At 37.2% G+C, this 16,860-nt stretch overlaps 1 protein-coding gene across 8 annotated transcripts in view; it reads left to right on the top strand.

The window, feature by feature from the left end:
• The window catches only part of SUGT1 (SGT1 homolog, MIS12 kinetochore complex assembly cochaperone), a 29,625-nt gene extending 13,835 nt beyond the window's left edge, over positions 1 to 15,790 (top strand). For 6 of the 8 annotated variants that reach the window (XM_026058960.1, XM_026058959.1, XM_026058958.1 and 3 more), the window contains 4 exons: positions 670 to 777; positions 12,709 to 12,799; positions 14,413 to 14,594; positions 15,244 to 15,790. In XM_026058960.1, coding sequence (XP_025914745.1) covers positions 670 to 777; positions 12,709 to 12,799; positions 14,413 to 14,594; positions 15,244 to 15,345 — 483 coding nt within the window. In that variant the 3' untranslated portion in view covers positions 15,346 to 15,790. The other 2 variants (XR_003252366.1, XM_026058963.1) reach the window with 2 other exon arrangements.
• The last annotated feature ends 1,070 nt before the right edge of the window (positions 15,791 to 16,860 follow it).

Here is a 16,860-nt window from a genome sequence, read left to right as displayed (position 1 = left end):
TTGCTTTAGGACAATTATAGAAGAAGAATTAATGTTGGTGGGTGGGTTTTTCTTCCTTTTGGTATCACTAAAATTAATAGTGGCAGCCAAGTATATATTTCAAAGAAACATTGTAATCTCTTTATTGTAATACCATATGCAATATCAGTGACGCTCATGTTTAATTTAGCTGCGAGTACTGAGGAGCTGAGCTCTTATTCTCAACTAAATTGGTACTTAGTAACAGCCAGATACTTCTATAATTCTGTCTGCTTTAAATTGTTAAAATTGTGTGAGCACTTGCCACATAGTTTGCATGTATTAAAAGGGAAGTTGCAAATTGTTTTCATATTCCATTATTAATGTGTTGACACTTTATTTGCCTTAGAATTCTTTCTCTAAAGAATGCAGATCAAGCTGACAAGATAATAGGTTTTTTGAGTACTTGCTGGCTAAGAATTGAAATCTATTCATTTTGTAGCGCACTTTAGAAACACCTTCTTGAATAATGCAGTAAAAAGTGGTTTCATTTTAAATTCTCTGATGCCTGATGCTTGATTTTTAAAAGTGTCCTAGTGAAGGATCATTAATTTCATCACTTAATCTTGGTGCCAAATTACAATCCTTTACCTCAAAATGGAAAACTCTGCTCTCTAAGATGACCAGAGACATGTTTTCGACTGTTAACAGATGAATGCATCAGTGAGACTTCCTTCAGGTGAAGACTACAACTTAAAGCTTGTTCTTCTTCATTCTGTAGTGCCAGAGCAAAGTACCTTTAAAGTGCTTTCAACAAAGGTAAGCTTTTAAAGTGTAAATTATTTCTTTGACTGTTTCTGATGTTGAAAACGTTTCTGCTCTATTGTCTTGTCTCATGGCGACAGTCATAATATCTTGCTTTTCATATAGAATTGCTTTTCCTTTCTTAGCTTTTTTCCTTTTCCTTAGCTTGTATTATACTTTTGATATGTCTTGAAATTACCATTGCTTCTGTGAAGCATCTTGCATGCTCCTGAGCACTGTTGAAATAAACTTGACTTTGTTGTTCTRCAGTGCCATCTTTAGTCTGGGTTAGTTGGTTTGGAGCTGAGTAATCTCTAACTGTCTGGAGCCTGGTTTAGACTGAGATTCTTAGTGGTGTGAAAGCTTTTTGTGTTTAAGCAGGATCTGAATTGTAAGTATTTTGCATCTGCTTCCAAATTTTATTGTATCCAGATAACTTTGAGGGAGAGTTTTTGAGACAAAACAGGATAAGAATTTCTTTCAGAAGTCAATGCTTTAAACCTCTTTTTTCTACAGAAAAGAATAGTGTAAGGGCATCTGCCTGAATTGGTGCAGGAATACAGTTTAAATCATCCCCATCTAATTCCAGTTCTGACCAGCAGATGGAGTATGGCTGAAGTACTGTAGTCTCTTCCAAAGCAGGTCTTATTAAGGACACTTAAACATGCAGAGACTTTTTTAAAGGTTTAAAATATTTTACTTTGCAAAGCATTAAGTACTTTAAAGGAATGGTGTGGCCTCAGTGTTTGTCTGATTACTTGAAAAGCAGGTTTTTGTTTAACACTCATGCATGTATTGTATTCGCATGAGTGCTATAGAAAATATGTAGTTACTACTTTGAGTAAGTCACCTTAATACTTAGAACTGTTATTGAGAGCCTGATGCCCACAGTGTGCATTCAGGGATGGAGTTGTGTAGCTGAGGGATTTCTTCAGACTTGCTCTACTCTGATTCTGTTGGCTGAGCTCTTGTTAGCAGTTGGAGCAGGTTAAGCGTGCTCCTGGAGCATGTCTTCTGCTTTACTTTTATCTGAGAGGAATCYTGTTCACACACTTCTAGATGATTTCTCAGTGCAAACCAAAACAGTAAATGAATATGATAGAGAGACTTCACTTCAAAAGTGTGCTCTTGATTGAAATGAAAGCCATCATCTCATTTTTGCAGTTCCTTTGGAATACCACTCCCATCTCCACTCTTCCCCCTTCCAAAAGAAAAAAAAAAAAAAAAAGCACCCGAAACACTAGTTAGTCACCAAACTGGGGAAAGGGGAGGGAAAAGTCCTAATAATATCTGTTTTAAAACAGTGGTATAGATTGATTAATAGTAAATCTTAACTCATTAAAATTTAAATTCTAACTGCTAGAGTGCGAGTATGACAGTACATGCATGTCACAGCTGGATGTGATCTGAAAGACTCTAGCAGAGGCATCTGTATGGAAGACTGTTTGCAAGGAAGAAACATGAACCTGGTCTCTTGTCTTTGACAGTAATCTGTCAAACAGTTAAACATCTTGCTGTCTATTTGAGGACTGTTTAACTGAAGGCTGGAGGGAGGAAGAGGCTGTTCTTTGAGCTGCTGGTAGGAGTGCCTGGGACACGGGTGCTCTAACCAAGAGGTGAAGTACAAATAGAGAGCAGGAGACTGTTGCTGCTGGAAATCATTGAGCCTCACATTCACAGCCTTTGGCATGAGCTTGCTGGCTTCCAGCAGCAGCAGCTTTGTATTCCTGTAACTGTTAGGAGCCATTCAGTCCAACCTGGGTCTCCCTGCTCAGATAGGTTGAGTGACTTCCAGTGGTCGCTAGCTTCACTTTTTCACTGAACTTAGCCCTGCCGAAGCTTTCTGCTTTATATCAGAAGGTATCCTGAGYACTTGGAATAGATCATGGCTCCTTCTCTGCCTAGCTGATCTCCCAGTCTGGGTTTCTGTAGGACAGGGACTGTGGGATGCGCCACAGTGGACTTGTGCTGTTATTTTTCTGTAACTGTAGCATATGAGATGCCAGGTAAGTCCCTTGACTGCGAAACCTCCTAAAGAAATTGTATTTTTGTCAGATAGGAAGAAATGTAATCATGTCAAGTAATAAGATACAAATAACTACATGTGTTTGCACTGCTTTATTTTGTATTACTGCTTTGAATATGTGAGCCATCTTGCCATTAGCATCTTGCAGCCTTCACTGGGGAATGAAGGATCTGGTCTTCTTCCCAGTTATGTGAGGAAAGGAAGCAGGTTACATGGGCAGGTTTTGCTGTGGATAGAGTTAAGATTTCACATGAAGCTTTTACTTACAACTAATAAATGATGTGGATAGAGAATGAAGCAATAGAATTTGCAAATACAACAATCTTGCATGTTTTTGTAACTAAGAAGTTGCAGAGAGATTTCTCAATACTGGTTGAAATTCAGCATCACTTGATAAATGCAAAGCGATAAAGGTAAAGATGCAAGTCCAGGAGCAGAAACTGGCCTTATATTACAGAATTATAGATTCTAAAATAACTGCAAATAACTAGACAGAACTTGCAGACTCTGGGATTGGTTCTTTTAGAAAATGTTAGCAGTGGTGAAAAATGCAACTGATAACTTAAGAATTTTCTAGCAATAAAGCAGGAATTATACCTTTCAGTAAACCCATGCTTTGTCTAGTCCTGAAATACAAAGTCCCCATTTTGTAAAGAACAGAGCAAAACTAGCAAATATACAGAGGTAGCAAAGACAGATTTCTGGAGGTGTTCAAATGGTTTCTGTATGAGCAGGGAGTAAGTATTGTTCATCTACAGACCTTTGACTTTGAACTGTGAACTAGAAGTGGTGAAACTCTTGCCATGCTTACCAAAGAATGGCATAATACCTAAGTGAACTCTGTTTTTTAGATGAAGATCTTAAGCTATGTGTTTGAACATCCTGACATGGTATATTCTCTGATTGGCAACAGTTTTACAGGTGACTTTCCTTTTTGCATTTTTAACAGTGGCTGTGTGTGTTATTGCCATGCTTGGAGCCGTCTGTAAACTCATTCAGAAGCTTACATGCCATTGAATAGAGATCACTACTTGCAAATTCAGCTTAGAGTTGACTGTGCATCAACCTGTCCTATTCACGTTTCCTCGTGAGTTATTTAGTACTGCCCAGTATTGTTCAGCATATAATTCTTATGATCTAAGGCCTACACTTAGTGTTTGTTTGAAAAAACGCTAATAAAACTGAATAGAGAGTCCCTCTCTTGAGGAAGTTACTGATTCATAATACCTACTTTTTTGGAACAGAATGGCATGCTTTTAATCTCTGTTACCAACCAGTCTTTATGTATGTGAACAGCAGAGCTGATATAACTAGTGTAACTAGATCAACTGAAATTATAAGTTGTACTCCTATTCTGCCAAAGGTGCCTGCCTGTTTTGAGGAACTTCACCACAGTAACCTGATCAAGCAAAAAATAACTGCAGCCTGGGAATGTTGAGAAGCAGCTCCAAAAATACTGTATAGATTTAAAAAGGTTGTCTTAAAAATGGCAGCTGATCTGACCTTTGTGTAGTATGACTTCATGCACAATATGTAGGTAGGCTTTTGTGTATTTTGGCAATCATTGCTGCATTTGGGGTGTCAAGTGGAGAAACTCTACATGTTGTGCTCTGCAATTACAGAAGGCAGTTAACTATTAGTGGTGTCACTTGTTTTTGTACTTATTTCCAGCAGGGGGAGCCAAAATGTAATGGCTGGAACAAGTTGGCTCTTGGGAAGTTGTAGCTGTGTAGTTTTGTGTGTATATCATTGTGCTTCCTTCATAAAAGGAAGAAGGCTTAAAAGCATAATATGAATGTGTTAGCTTGTAACTAAAGATGTTTAAGACAAAATTGTTGGTTTTTTGTTTTGTTTTTCAACTTTCCTGCTGGACAGAGACAAATCAACCAGTTTGAGATAAGATTCTGAAACTGTTCTCAGTGCAAAATTGGCCTCACCTTATTTTCCCTCTTCTGTTTGATCTATAAAGTAGCATATTTGGGACTCCAGTGGAATATTGTGCTGTAGTCTGTTGGAAACTTKTGTAACCTCAGCAGTTTCTCTAGGTATTCTGTTGTGTTCTAAATGATGCTCTGCTCAGGGATTTCCTATCCTTAGACCTAGGAGATGGAGGGGTTATTTCAGTGAGTGAGGATGAATGTGATTTAGCGTGTGTCCTTATGATCTTGAAGGAAACGTAAGCTAGTGTCTGTCTCTTTCTTTCCCTCTGCTCTTGCATCTGCAATTAGTCCAGGGATGATTACTGTGAGCTTTCACTATTTAGTGGTTTGAGCTTTTTGCAAACAATAATGACTTACAACAGTTTAGAGCCATTTGAAAAAGTTGTTAACAGTGGTTTCTTGACCAAAGATAGCTTTTCCTTTAATTAAAGATCAAAGATGTCCTGCAAACAGGAGAGGGTTTTAGAAATTCCCAGTCTTACAGCTGACATTTGTTACTTAATAGAGACCTCTGAGATAGAAGCACATTCTCACCAGCTTCATGCCAAGCATATGATAATGTGCATCAGTGGAATGTTTCTTTTCCCCAAACCAGCATTCTGCATTACAGGCCCTGAAATATCCTCTGCAGCTTACTGGAAAAGCCTGCTGCTACTGGTTGGTGAATGTAAAGGAAAAATCAAAGAATGAAACTGTTTCACACTCTCTTGGACTGTAGTCAGAGCCTCTATTGAGGGATACATGTACACAAATAGATAAACAGAGTTACAAGTTTATTTTAACTGAGTTTGCATAATTCTTACAGTTGCAGTCCAATCCTTAAATGAGACTTTCTCATTTTGGATTTCTTCATCAAATTTTTTGCTGTTACTAGAATGCAGACTTCCCTGGTCTCATGCAGTTGTTTTCTGTGGGAGGCTTTTATTCAGATTCATGTCTCCCCTATACATTCTTGACTATTTCCTGTAAATTATAAGCTGATACTTAAGATAAGAGTTGGATATTTTCCCAAAATGCTTCCATCTCTTAGGTAGGGCTAGATGGAACAGTTTCCAGACTAGACCATAAAGAAGCCTTCCCAGTGATTGGCATCATATTTACTTGGTTCTAAATAGTCTTGACCCCCCCCCCTTTTGTGAATGCAGATGGATGTGGGGCAGATATAAACTTGTTAATGCGCTGAGAACTGTATTTTAGACAAGCATATAAGTCAGTGCCAATGCTTTGTATAAATACATGAAGGAAAATGATGTATAAGGGTTCTTTCTGTCTTGAGAGAAAGTGGATGTGAGAATAACTAAACATTGAGGATGAAAAGACATCTATGGATACATCAGTATCAGTGTAGGAAGATCTTTTGGTAAAATTAAAAATTCTAACAGGTGGCTGCTATGTAATATCAGTGAGGGAGGACACTTTGACCATTGTATACTCAGTTGACCTCCATAGGACATAGCTGGCGAAGAAGTTGAAAGTTGCACATGAAGTCCCTTCTGTTGCAGTATCTTCTCTATAAAGTAAATTTCTTAATTTTTATTAATTTGAGATTACACTACAGAATTATTTTCATCTCAGTGTAGCTTGTTTAAAGGTAAGGACTAAAGATCTTTAAATTTAGAGTATAAACAGTTTATGAAAGGTCTTTGAATAATGGGGCTATCCAGACTGTATGTACATATGATCTTAGAGGTAAGTTTGAATAGCTCATATCTTTTTAGAAGATAGTGGTATTTTGTTCTCCTTCTAAATTTAAGTAGCAAAATACTTGTTATGATCACAAAGCGCAAACTCTCAACACTTACCTTGTCAGACAAAGCAGTCAGTCTTCTAGTTCAGTAAATTATAAAGGAGTTAATTGGAAAACCCTGAATTCTCGTATTTCATATGTTTAGTATAGCAAATCATCATTGAAAAAGATAGGTTTTTTGATACATCTTGAAATTAATGGCTGAACTACTGCTCTAACTTTGCCAGTTTTGGTTTCCCTCGTCCATCTGATCAGAGCTTGACACAGATTTRCCAATGGTAAGAAAACATACCATTAGCATGAATTGTAAAATGTAAAATACAACAGAAATTAGAAAAAATGCCTGATAACTTGTCACAGTGTTCACCAGAATCTTCTTTTAGAGAGGAGGGCAAAAATTCTTTTCCCTCTTAATGTTTCTTGGTTAAACTGGAAATGTCTGTCCCAGAACATAAGTTCAAGTGAAACCTAGTTTCGGGGGCTTATGTTTTTTTTAGCAATAAGCTCTGCCTAGGAACTTAATGCTGGCTAATTAGTGTTGTGTTTATCTGTATCTCAGGGGAGAAAGCCCTTCTTAAAACTAGATGAAATGATCTTTTGTTCCAGCCTCCTTTCTAAAGTCAGACTTTTTTTTTCTTTGTACTATTAATGAAATATTTTAGATGAGCTTCTGAGAATAACTCTGGCATCTCTTTTTGTAGCTAGGGTTTGGATTCAACTGCAAACATATTTGRCTTAATCTCTGCTACTTTTTAAAAAGGAACTTGTTATTTTTATGAGAAGAAACTCCTACACACTATTGATGTGATTTCTTCTAGATTATGAATCCCCAGTTTGACTCTCTTCTGCTCTTATTCAGAGGTAGATTTCTCTCACAATATTTCAAACTACTATTGTATGAATTTCTCCGTCAAAATTTCAGGCTTTTCCTTTTTGCTTTGCTCACTTTGGGCCCAAAGTATTGGAAATCTAAATTAAGAAAATACAACAGAAAGTGGATTACTTTTGCATTTGAACTTTTCACACATCTGGAGTGCAATGTCCAGTTTTGGGCTTCCCAGTACAAGAAAGATGCTGATACAGCAKAGCAGGTCTAGTGGAGGGCTGTGAAGATGGTCACGGGCTGGAGCCCGTGTGTTACGATGAGAGGCTGAGGAACTGGGTTTGTTCAGCCTTAAGAAGAAAAGGCTGAGGAGAAATCTTATTCCTGTGCACAGCTACCTAATGGGAGGATATAGAGAGGGTGGAGCCAGGTTTCTCTCAGATAAATGGGCACCAGTTGCAACATGTGAAATTCTGACTTGATATAAGGAAAAATTTTTGTAGTGGGAGTGGGACACTACAGCAGGGGCACAGAGAGGTGAGAAGCTTTTTCCTTGGAGATGTTCAAAAAAACTCAACTGAACACAGCCCTGAGTAGCCTGCTCTAACTGGACCTGTGTTAAGCAGGGTGTTGGACTCTATCTCCAGTGGTCTCTTCCAACCTACATGATTCTTTGAGGGAAACAGTTGTCTTTATTTTATGAAGTGACTGACTTCAGCTAGCAAGTCTTCCCTACAGATGTCTGTCTTAGCTCAATATTAATAATTAGTTGTTATGCAAGTATGCAATAAGTAGTATGTGGGGGGGCGGAAAATGAAGAATCTGGAAAGCAAATGGGCATGACACTGAGTGAGATGGGAAAAGTAGTGTGTTCACAACATCTGCATAAAGGGAAGGAGTAAGGAGGGGAGTACAGGTTTGTTTCCCTGAAGGAGTAGGGAGAAGCAATCAGAGAGCTCCTGAAATAGGAGGCTGGGAGAGGGTCCCATTTAGAGCTTGTAGGAATAAAAGAGAAATTGAGATACTCCTCTTTGCTGTATGCAGTAAGCTTGGAATATATGCTGCAAATCTTGCGTATAAGATAGCATTCTTGTAGTAATTACATTGTCCTTTACTTCATATTTCTGATGAATGCCAGTTTGAGCGCTTCTTCCTGCGTTGCACTTCTGCATTCTCTGGCTARCTTTTTCAGGAAGGAGTGAGGCATAGCTATGAGAGATTGGGTTGGATAGTTACACTGAGCACCTGTTGCATGTTTAATGTACAGCATTCTTGAAGTTCTAGAATAATCAGGATGTACATTTTATTTAAGCTTTATGTGCTTGAACACTTTGAACATTAAAAAAAGGCGGGGGGAAGGGGATACTTGGTTACAAATGAGAGTTCTTAAGGTAGCATTTGATTAAAACAGTTAAGAGCCTGAGACAGCTTCTTTAAGTGGCATGCAAAACATGTAATTTGCAATGAATTTTTTCCTATCCATTATTCCAAAGTTGGCATGAGGCACACAAGCAGGCATTTTATGAAATATAAATATTAAATCAAAGTAGTTGGCAAAAAGTTGTGAGATGTATTTCTTCTTGTCTGGGTACTGACATTTTTTTTCAAAGGAGGGAAGAAAGCTAACTAGTTGTGTGTTAGATGTAGCATAAATGTCCATACTGATGTGTTGCTTGTGTGTATGATAGCTATCAGTTTCTGCTTTAAAAAGTTCATTAAAATGCATTTATTGCTATTTGTGCACATAATTGGGACTTGCAAAATCATTTCCCTTTGGATCAAGTAAAGCTCTCAAGAAATATGCTTCTTCACAAACAGAATTTCATAGCTTTATATTTTTAGAAAGTGTGGTTGTATAATGGTATACAGCTAATGATTTCCCTAGTTTTGCTACTGCCTGCCACTTTGCCTAATGAGTAACTTCAATTAAAGTAGACGGAATAGAGGTTTAATCATGGCATAAATACATTCTGTCTCATTTTTCCAGCTGTCTAGAATTCTAGTTTGGTGGTGTTGAAATGATTTAGATTTAAGAAAACCACTGGGAATTAGTTTGTAATGTTGCCCTTTCCTTGGGGATGTTTATCATGTAGCAACTGGCTTAGGACCAGTTTTAGAGAGGAAAGTGTAAGAACTAGTAAATTRAAAGAAGGAGGATGAAGGATTATTGGAGCAGCAAAAGTGAAGTGGTGTGTGTGTGGGGGGGGCAGAGTACTGCCATGAATAGCCAAAGGCCTTTATAAGGGATCTTTGAGGAGGGTTGTATTCTGAGTAGAGAAAGTTCATGCTTAGTAGCTCACACTAAGCGTTATCTCTCTTTAAGGACCATTCTTTCCTTCTTGGTGTGGATGAAACTGGCTGTACCTAAGATCCTGAAGCATGGTGGTGGACAGCCTGTAGCAAAAGAGTAAGGGGAGATGGTGAAGGGATTTGGAGAAGTAGGAGTAAGACTGGAAGCTAAATAAGGGGACAAACAAACAAGAGTTGAAGTGGAATAGGCTTGAGCAATCTCAGTATCAAGACCTCACTCTGACTTCTTACAGATTGTGTAGGGGGATGCACTATAAAGCAGAGTATAAAATAATCTTGAAATTAAGGCCTCCTCAATTTAAATGTGCAACTGAGTTGGTAATTTAGTTTCCTTAGCATGTGAAATCTTCCCTTAATGAAGACATTCTGATCTTATGAAAGCTTAGAAAATAAGCAGCGCTGGAAATTGCTTTGAGTGTTTATTGCACTTCTAAGCCAATTCTTGGATGGTGCAACTTGACCCGTGTAGCAGCTGATCATTTCTGTAGGAAACAAAGTTAAAATAGTACTAAATGACTACTAGTTTAACATACCAATTGGATGATTTCAGAAAAATCTGACAGAAGGATGAAAGTTTTAGGTTGATAAAAGGCTTCTGAAAACAAATAGGACAGTCAGTAAATTGTTGTGAACCAGTTGYGAAAATGCTGGAGGAAGAGTTCTTATTTTGTTAGATAACAGAGGCTGACCCTTAGCTGGCAGAAAGTCTTTCAAATTTTGTACTTTATTACAGCAGGGATTTCATGCAGGAAGGAAAACTCGTTTGGGGAGAAGCATCTTTCAGGACTTTCATGTATCAGGACTTTCATCAGTAGTGACAGCTGTCATATCTTCCAGGTCCTCAGTCTTCCAGTTCCTTGTCCCACATCTTAAGTTATGCTATCAGCTGCTTGACTTCTGAACTCTGTTACATTCCTCATCTGTTCCTGACTTTAAGCATATCTTAACCATCATGTCCGGCTTGTACATTCACTTTAACTCTGGCTTGACTGGACTAGATTCACTGGGTTAGACCAGTCATATCCTTGTTGTTTCCCTGATAGCAGACTGTGTGTTACTGCTGAAATACTCTGCTTGAAGAGTTACATAGGGGAAGTGGAGGGAAGGCAGGTGGTTTTAAATTACTTCTGTTTCATTTGTAGCTAATTAGTGCCTTTGTAAGTGACAAATTAATTAACTTAAATGTTCGACTCATGAGATCCAAATCCATAGGAAAAAAACTGTTGGTTTTGACACTGATGGAACTACTTGTTTGTCTTATAGGTACATAAATACTTTAGCTTCCTTAAGCTAATTGCACAGCGTTAGACTTATAATTGTGGTGTTCAGAAATGAACTTTGGGATTGTAATTTCCAGAGTGTTTTTAGGAGAGTCCAGTGAAGGAAGTTTTGCTAATTACTTCAGACTCTCTGTAGACTAGTTACTGGCACAGTGTTTGAATGCTTCCTCTGTGTAGTTTCAACAGAAAGTTGTGTTTTTTCCTTACGGATTACAATACTAAACTTTGGAATGTAGGCTTTCTTTAGGGATGGTAGGTTGAACAACTAGAGTAATACAGTATTTGATTAGTATTTGATTATTTTTGGTTCTGAGACAGATCCTTTCACTTTTTTAAAAAGTGATATCCTGATGCTTAATTTGTGACTTGTAAAGTTGCTAAAAACACTGGATATCTAACGGACAGGGAGTAGGAAGTCAAATACCTGTAGGTGTAGGACTTGCAAACTTCCAAACTCTTCCCTGCTTTGAAGGGCTTTCCACACCTCATGTCTTAAACTTTCTACCACTCACTTGACTAACTGAGAACAAAAAATGTAAGTATGCAAACTTGTCTGGGGACGTGTAATGGTGTACTGCTATCCCTGAAAAAATGGAGAGATTGAATATTCTGATTCTTAAAATACAGCATGGTTGTTCATATAAAAGCCTTGAAACTTAAGTTAGCTCATTTCTTTATTTTTATAATGCATCTTAGACTGTTGCTTACCTGCAACCGATTTGAGGAATGGATTAAATAAAGTTCAAATTTCAGATCAACGTGATGCTGTGAAAGGAGCTTGTTGCTAGGATCTCTAGGGTTAGCTTTTACAGAGGTGGCTTTGTTCTTGGGTCTGCAGGGATCCCCAGGTTATAGTGGCTTTAGGTAGAACTAAGAACTCACTTCTGCCGAGCTATTAATGCAAATAAGCAACTTCTGAAGTTCAGCAAGCACTAGTTCAAGCTCACTATACCATCGTGCAAACTTTGTGGCAGTTTAAGTGAGTTTGTCACCTGGAGTGACATTGGACAGTCCTTGTTTTGCAGACTGCTCTGCAATTTTGTAATCTGGTAGCCAAAGGATAAGGTTAATCATGGAAAAAAACACTTCAATATGGTTATCCACAGGGGATTATGTGTAGCTGTGAATAGGAGTGTGACATTACACTTAACTTTTACTCCTACAATAATTGCAACTTTTATCCACTTCTAATTGCAGATATTGTCAATGTGTACTAGGCAGTTTTCCCTCTAGCAATCTTAAAGTATGTGTCCGTTGAACCAAATAAATACTGATTCTAAATTTCTGCAAGAGGAAGATCTTTATAGTCCTGGGCTGTTTTTCTGGTTTATATACTACGCATTGGATATGAAATTTTTTGGTAGATGAAATTTAAACCTGGATAAACTTATATTTTGCAGTCCTTCAAAATACCTATTGAATTATTAGAGTTGACTGGCAAGAAAGGGATGCTGAAAAGGTAATATTTAAGAATCCTGGTGCCTGGCATTGTAGGAGATGGGGACAAATAGTTAACCTTTGGGATAGCATAATTTACAAAAAGTGAATAATAAACAAAAGGAAGTGGTACTAAAAAAGAAAGGGTAAAAGTCTGATGCAAGAGCTATACAGCCACATACAAGTCTAGTTGATATGTGGCTTGAGGTCAGATAATGTTGTAAAGTAGGTATATTGTTTTACAATGCAGGCTTTGTATTAGTGACTGTTTCTCAAATAAACGTATTTATTTTTTCACTAGTGCAAAATCCAACTAATTTGAAACTATTTGTCTGAACTGTTTGGCGTCTGGATTAACTTGTCCTTTGTCTTGTGTTGTGTAGGTTGAGATAAAAATGAAGAAGCCAGAAGCCGTAAGATGGGAGAAGCTAGAGGGACAGGGAGATTCTCCTAAGTTAAAGCAATTTACACCAGGTTTGTTCTCTGAACTATTACGTATTTCAGATTTAACATTTTTAAGTTTCTTACAGTTATTTAGAACATTTGGTGTGTTAAATATTGGTAATATTACAGCTTCATATTTACAACTCAAAGCCTAATGGCATTTTTACTGCCAGCAATTGACGGGAGTAGTTTATAGGGCTTTGCTAAAATTCAGTTATTAAAGTTAGACATTGCTTCCATTAACCTGATGGATTGTTCAGGACATGTGCTTGTCACCAGTTTCATTGGGGCTTATTTCTTTGGCTATCTGTTTTGATCACTGTTCTGCAGTGCTTTGCACTGTTGTTCTTATTGTTGCTTAAATAATATTTATTACCTTCCACCGATTCTCATTCAGGTATTTCACCTCTCTTGCAAAGTAGCACTTCTGCATTTTTTTGAAGTCAGATTAACAATTTATTTTTGAGACAGTCTGAATCTCATAATTTACTGATTTCATATATTTTTGAAATTTAGCTCAAATTTTCCTGTAAGCCTAGAATGTTGTGKTTTTTTTGTGTGCACTGTGGGTGTTTTGTGGGGATTGGGAGGAGGGGAGGGTTTGGCCAAAATCTCCTCTGCCTCACTTTGGCCTTATTTGTGTTATTGCTCTCCGCCATTTCATTGTTGAATGGCTAAGTTATGTTAACACTCTGTTTACTTAAAAGTAAACTTCTGCAGCTGATGAATCTGTTCTCTGGCGTCTTCTTGACTGCCTTTATTGTTGTTACTGCAATGCTTATCTGTAAGGAGGAACTGATTTGCATTTTCAGATTCATATGTCATTGGTTATAAGCTCCGTAATTCATAGGATATGTTGGTGTGTGTATACTTATGTATGTATGAAAGTTGTGTTTTTGCTGTCATATTTACTGACACTTTACAACTCAATTGTTCAGAATTTTTTTCCACATTAGTACCTTCCAAACTTCCTCCTACTGTGTGGTGTGTGGTTCTTGTTATTTATTTATTTTTTTTATAATATTCAGAAGGTGCTTTCCCCTTCTCCCCATTTTTCTCGCTATGCCTTCCATTTCTAAGGGCTGCTTTTTGTATTAGCTTCATTCTGTGCCATATCTCCTTAGAATATATGAGCAGATTACTGTATCAGAGGTTAAGCTAGATATTAAGGCTATGATGTAGGGTTGGTGGAATGGAAAGACTTTCATTGACTGCAGTTGCCTTTGGATTGAGTCGTAATGCTTAAGAACAACTTTATCAAACATTTATCATTGCTGAAGAGACAATCTTTTTTTCTCTTCAGCCACTTCCTGATTTGTAGTTATGGCCTGTTTTAAAGCCATAGCCAAGCTTTTTAAAAACTGATACAGTGGATACTTCATTGTCTGTTTTGCATTCCCCTGATAATTTTGAAAGCTTCTTAGCATTTAGACAATTTCATCTTGCACGGATCTTCTTAAAATATAAAAACTCTTGAAATYTTTTTGTTCATTGCTGGTTTACATGTGTGTGCTCATTTTGTGTTTTAGGTTAACATTTCCCAAGGAATTTCCAGTTGCAGCCTTCCTTCCAGTTGTATGCCCTGCTCCATTTCTGTTCATAATCCAAATACTAGAATTAGTTAACTAAGCTTCTGTTTTCAGATACCCAGCACTTATATCCATCATCCTCTCACTATACAAGGAACTGGGATAAACTGGTGGTTGAGATCAAGGAAGAAGAGAAGAATGAAAAGTTAGAAGGAGATGCTGCTTTAAATAAACTCTTTCAGCAAATCTATTCAGATGGCACAGATGAAGTGAAACGTGCTATGAACAAATCATTTGTAAGTCCTTAATCTTTGTTTCTATAAATAAATTTGTAGCTTTTGCACATTGACGCATTTTACTAAGCTTCGCATGAATTGACAAGCCTCTAATCATCAAAATCTTGGGCCTACAATAAGTAGCAGCAGTTCAGTTGGAGATGTTGGTATAACAAGTCATGCTACAACATATGCGCTAGTGAATGTGTTTCAAATCCAAATGTGTGCCTCAGTGGAGCTTGTGCTTTATCATTGGTCTCTTTGTTTCAGTCAATGTTACCAAAGGGAGTATAATTTTTGGCTCATCTAGAGCTTGAAGAGTTGCCCAGGATGAAAGGAAGAAATTTCTCTTAATTGCTGATACCAGCTTCCTTTCATTTGTAGTCCTCCTATGCAAGAACATGACTGGGCCTCTAAAAGCTACTTGTTAATGAACTAACTTCTCAGTACATCCAGTAGAGTTAAATAGCACGCTTGGGCTGAAGTTTAGCGAATGATGGCTTTGTCAAATGTTATTCAATATATATACACAAATGCTGTGTAACTTGCTTCTAAATGAAGTTTGACAAATTCTGATGAAACTAAAGAATTCAATCTGCTGTAAGAAGCACGACTTGTAAATCACTAAAATTCCTTTAACAAATTAAACAAATATTTTCTCATATTGCAGATGGAATCTGGAGGCACAGTTCTGAGCACTAACTGGTCTGATGTTGGTAAAAGGAAGGTAGAAGTAAATCCTCCTGATGACATGGAATGGAAAAAATTCTAATCTTCGATTTTTGTCTTTTACCATCTATGTATTGGCATAGTCATGTACTGACCACTGTGTATGGACATAGCATTCTTGGATTCAAAGCACTGAATGTTCCCTTGGAAACAGGAATTATCATCTTTACATTTTGCGTGCTTTAGAAATTCCTTCATCTGCAGATGTTAAAGATAATCAACAATGGAAGTCTGTTTTCATCACTTCCGTCTAAGGGTTTTTGAAAATTGACTCAGTCACAGTATAAATTTTCTACCAGCTTTATCAACTCTATTCTTTGGGGATGGGGTGATTCTTAATGGGCTGTTCAGGATTATTGCCTTACATTTCTGTTCAATAACTTATTAGAACTTGGCAACTTTGGGTAAAAACACTTTTCAACAACAGTGTTAAAATTGTTTGCTCTTTAACTCTGCTAAATAAAACTGTAAATATAACTTTTTCTATACGGGAGCTGCTTCATTTCACTTCTAGCAATAAAAATTTGGTTTTTGATGGGGAATCATTTAAGGGTATATTGCTAAGAAAGTGAATATACTGCTTTTAAAAAAAAAAGGCATGTGTAGGTGCAAAGCTGCCATTCTGCAGAGAGGATGAGGTTGCTATTCTTGATACAGATGCAGAATTTCCAGTTGTGAATTCCTTCCATCTTGGTGACAGGTGGAACTGTAGCCATATGTGATAGAGGGAGAAACTCTATCATGACTGGAAATTTCTACAGAAAAGTGAGTCTGCCTTCTGTCTTCAAAAAGAAGGAACTATTGTAAATTTTCTGAAATCAAAGATGAGAAACAATCACTATAAATTCTGTTATTTCAAAATACTGGAAACTATATTTGAGAACAGCCCATGTATCCTTCACTGTTTTCATCAGTTCATCTTGATAAAATTTTAAATAAGAGTATTTACAGAAAAGGAACTGAAAAGTTTAAGAAATACTGTCCATGCCTGTACTTTGTGGTTATAGGCCTGCAGGGGGATATGAACTTAAGAAGTTGACACAAACATGGTTAGTAGCTGCCACTGTCTGTTGGGAATTCGAGGAAAAAAAAATCCAGAACACTCCATTAATTGAATATATTGTCAACCAACTGAAAATCACTTCCTTGTTAGCCATTGGACACTGGTATAAATTTACTGCTACTTTTCCTTGCTTTCTTAATTAACTAGGCTTGGCTAGATTGTTTGCCATTTTTGCCTGTTTTCTGTGTATTTGGTATATTATTTTACTACAGTGAGAATTAGATGAACTTGTTGAAAGTAGAAGGGCTATTAAGGCTATTAAAGTTCTAGTAGGAAGAGAGTTGCGAGTCTGCAGCTGATAAAGCAATAAATGTGCACAAAAGATCATCTGAAACTAATTTTGGTAGGAGGAGGAAGAAAGGATGTGTTTTCCTCCTGAGGAGAACTAGGAATTTAGGTTTTGCTATGATGCTGCAAAAATGTGGTAGTGTGTGGTTTTTTTTTCTTTTTTTYCCCCATGGTACTGTTACTATGCCTGTGTAGTAGTACTGAGAT

This window comes from Apteryx rowi, unplaced genomic scaffold (genome assembly GCF_003343035.1).
Source record: "Apteryx rowi isolate R43461 unplaced genomic scaffold, aptRow1 scaffold_150, whole genome shotgun sequence".
Taxonomy (NCBI): Eukaryota; Metazoa; Chordata; class Aves; order Apterygiformes; family Apterygidae; genus Apteryx; species Apteryx rowi.
The sequence above is the reverse complement of the archived record's forward strand: the minus strand, read 5'-3'. Positions and strand labels throughout refer to the sequence as shown.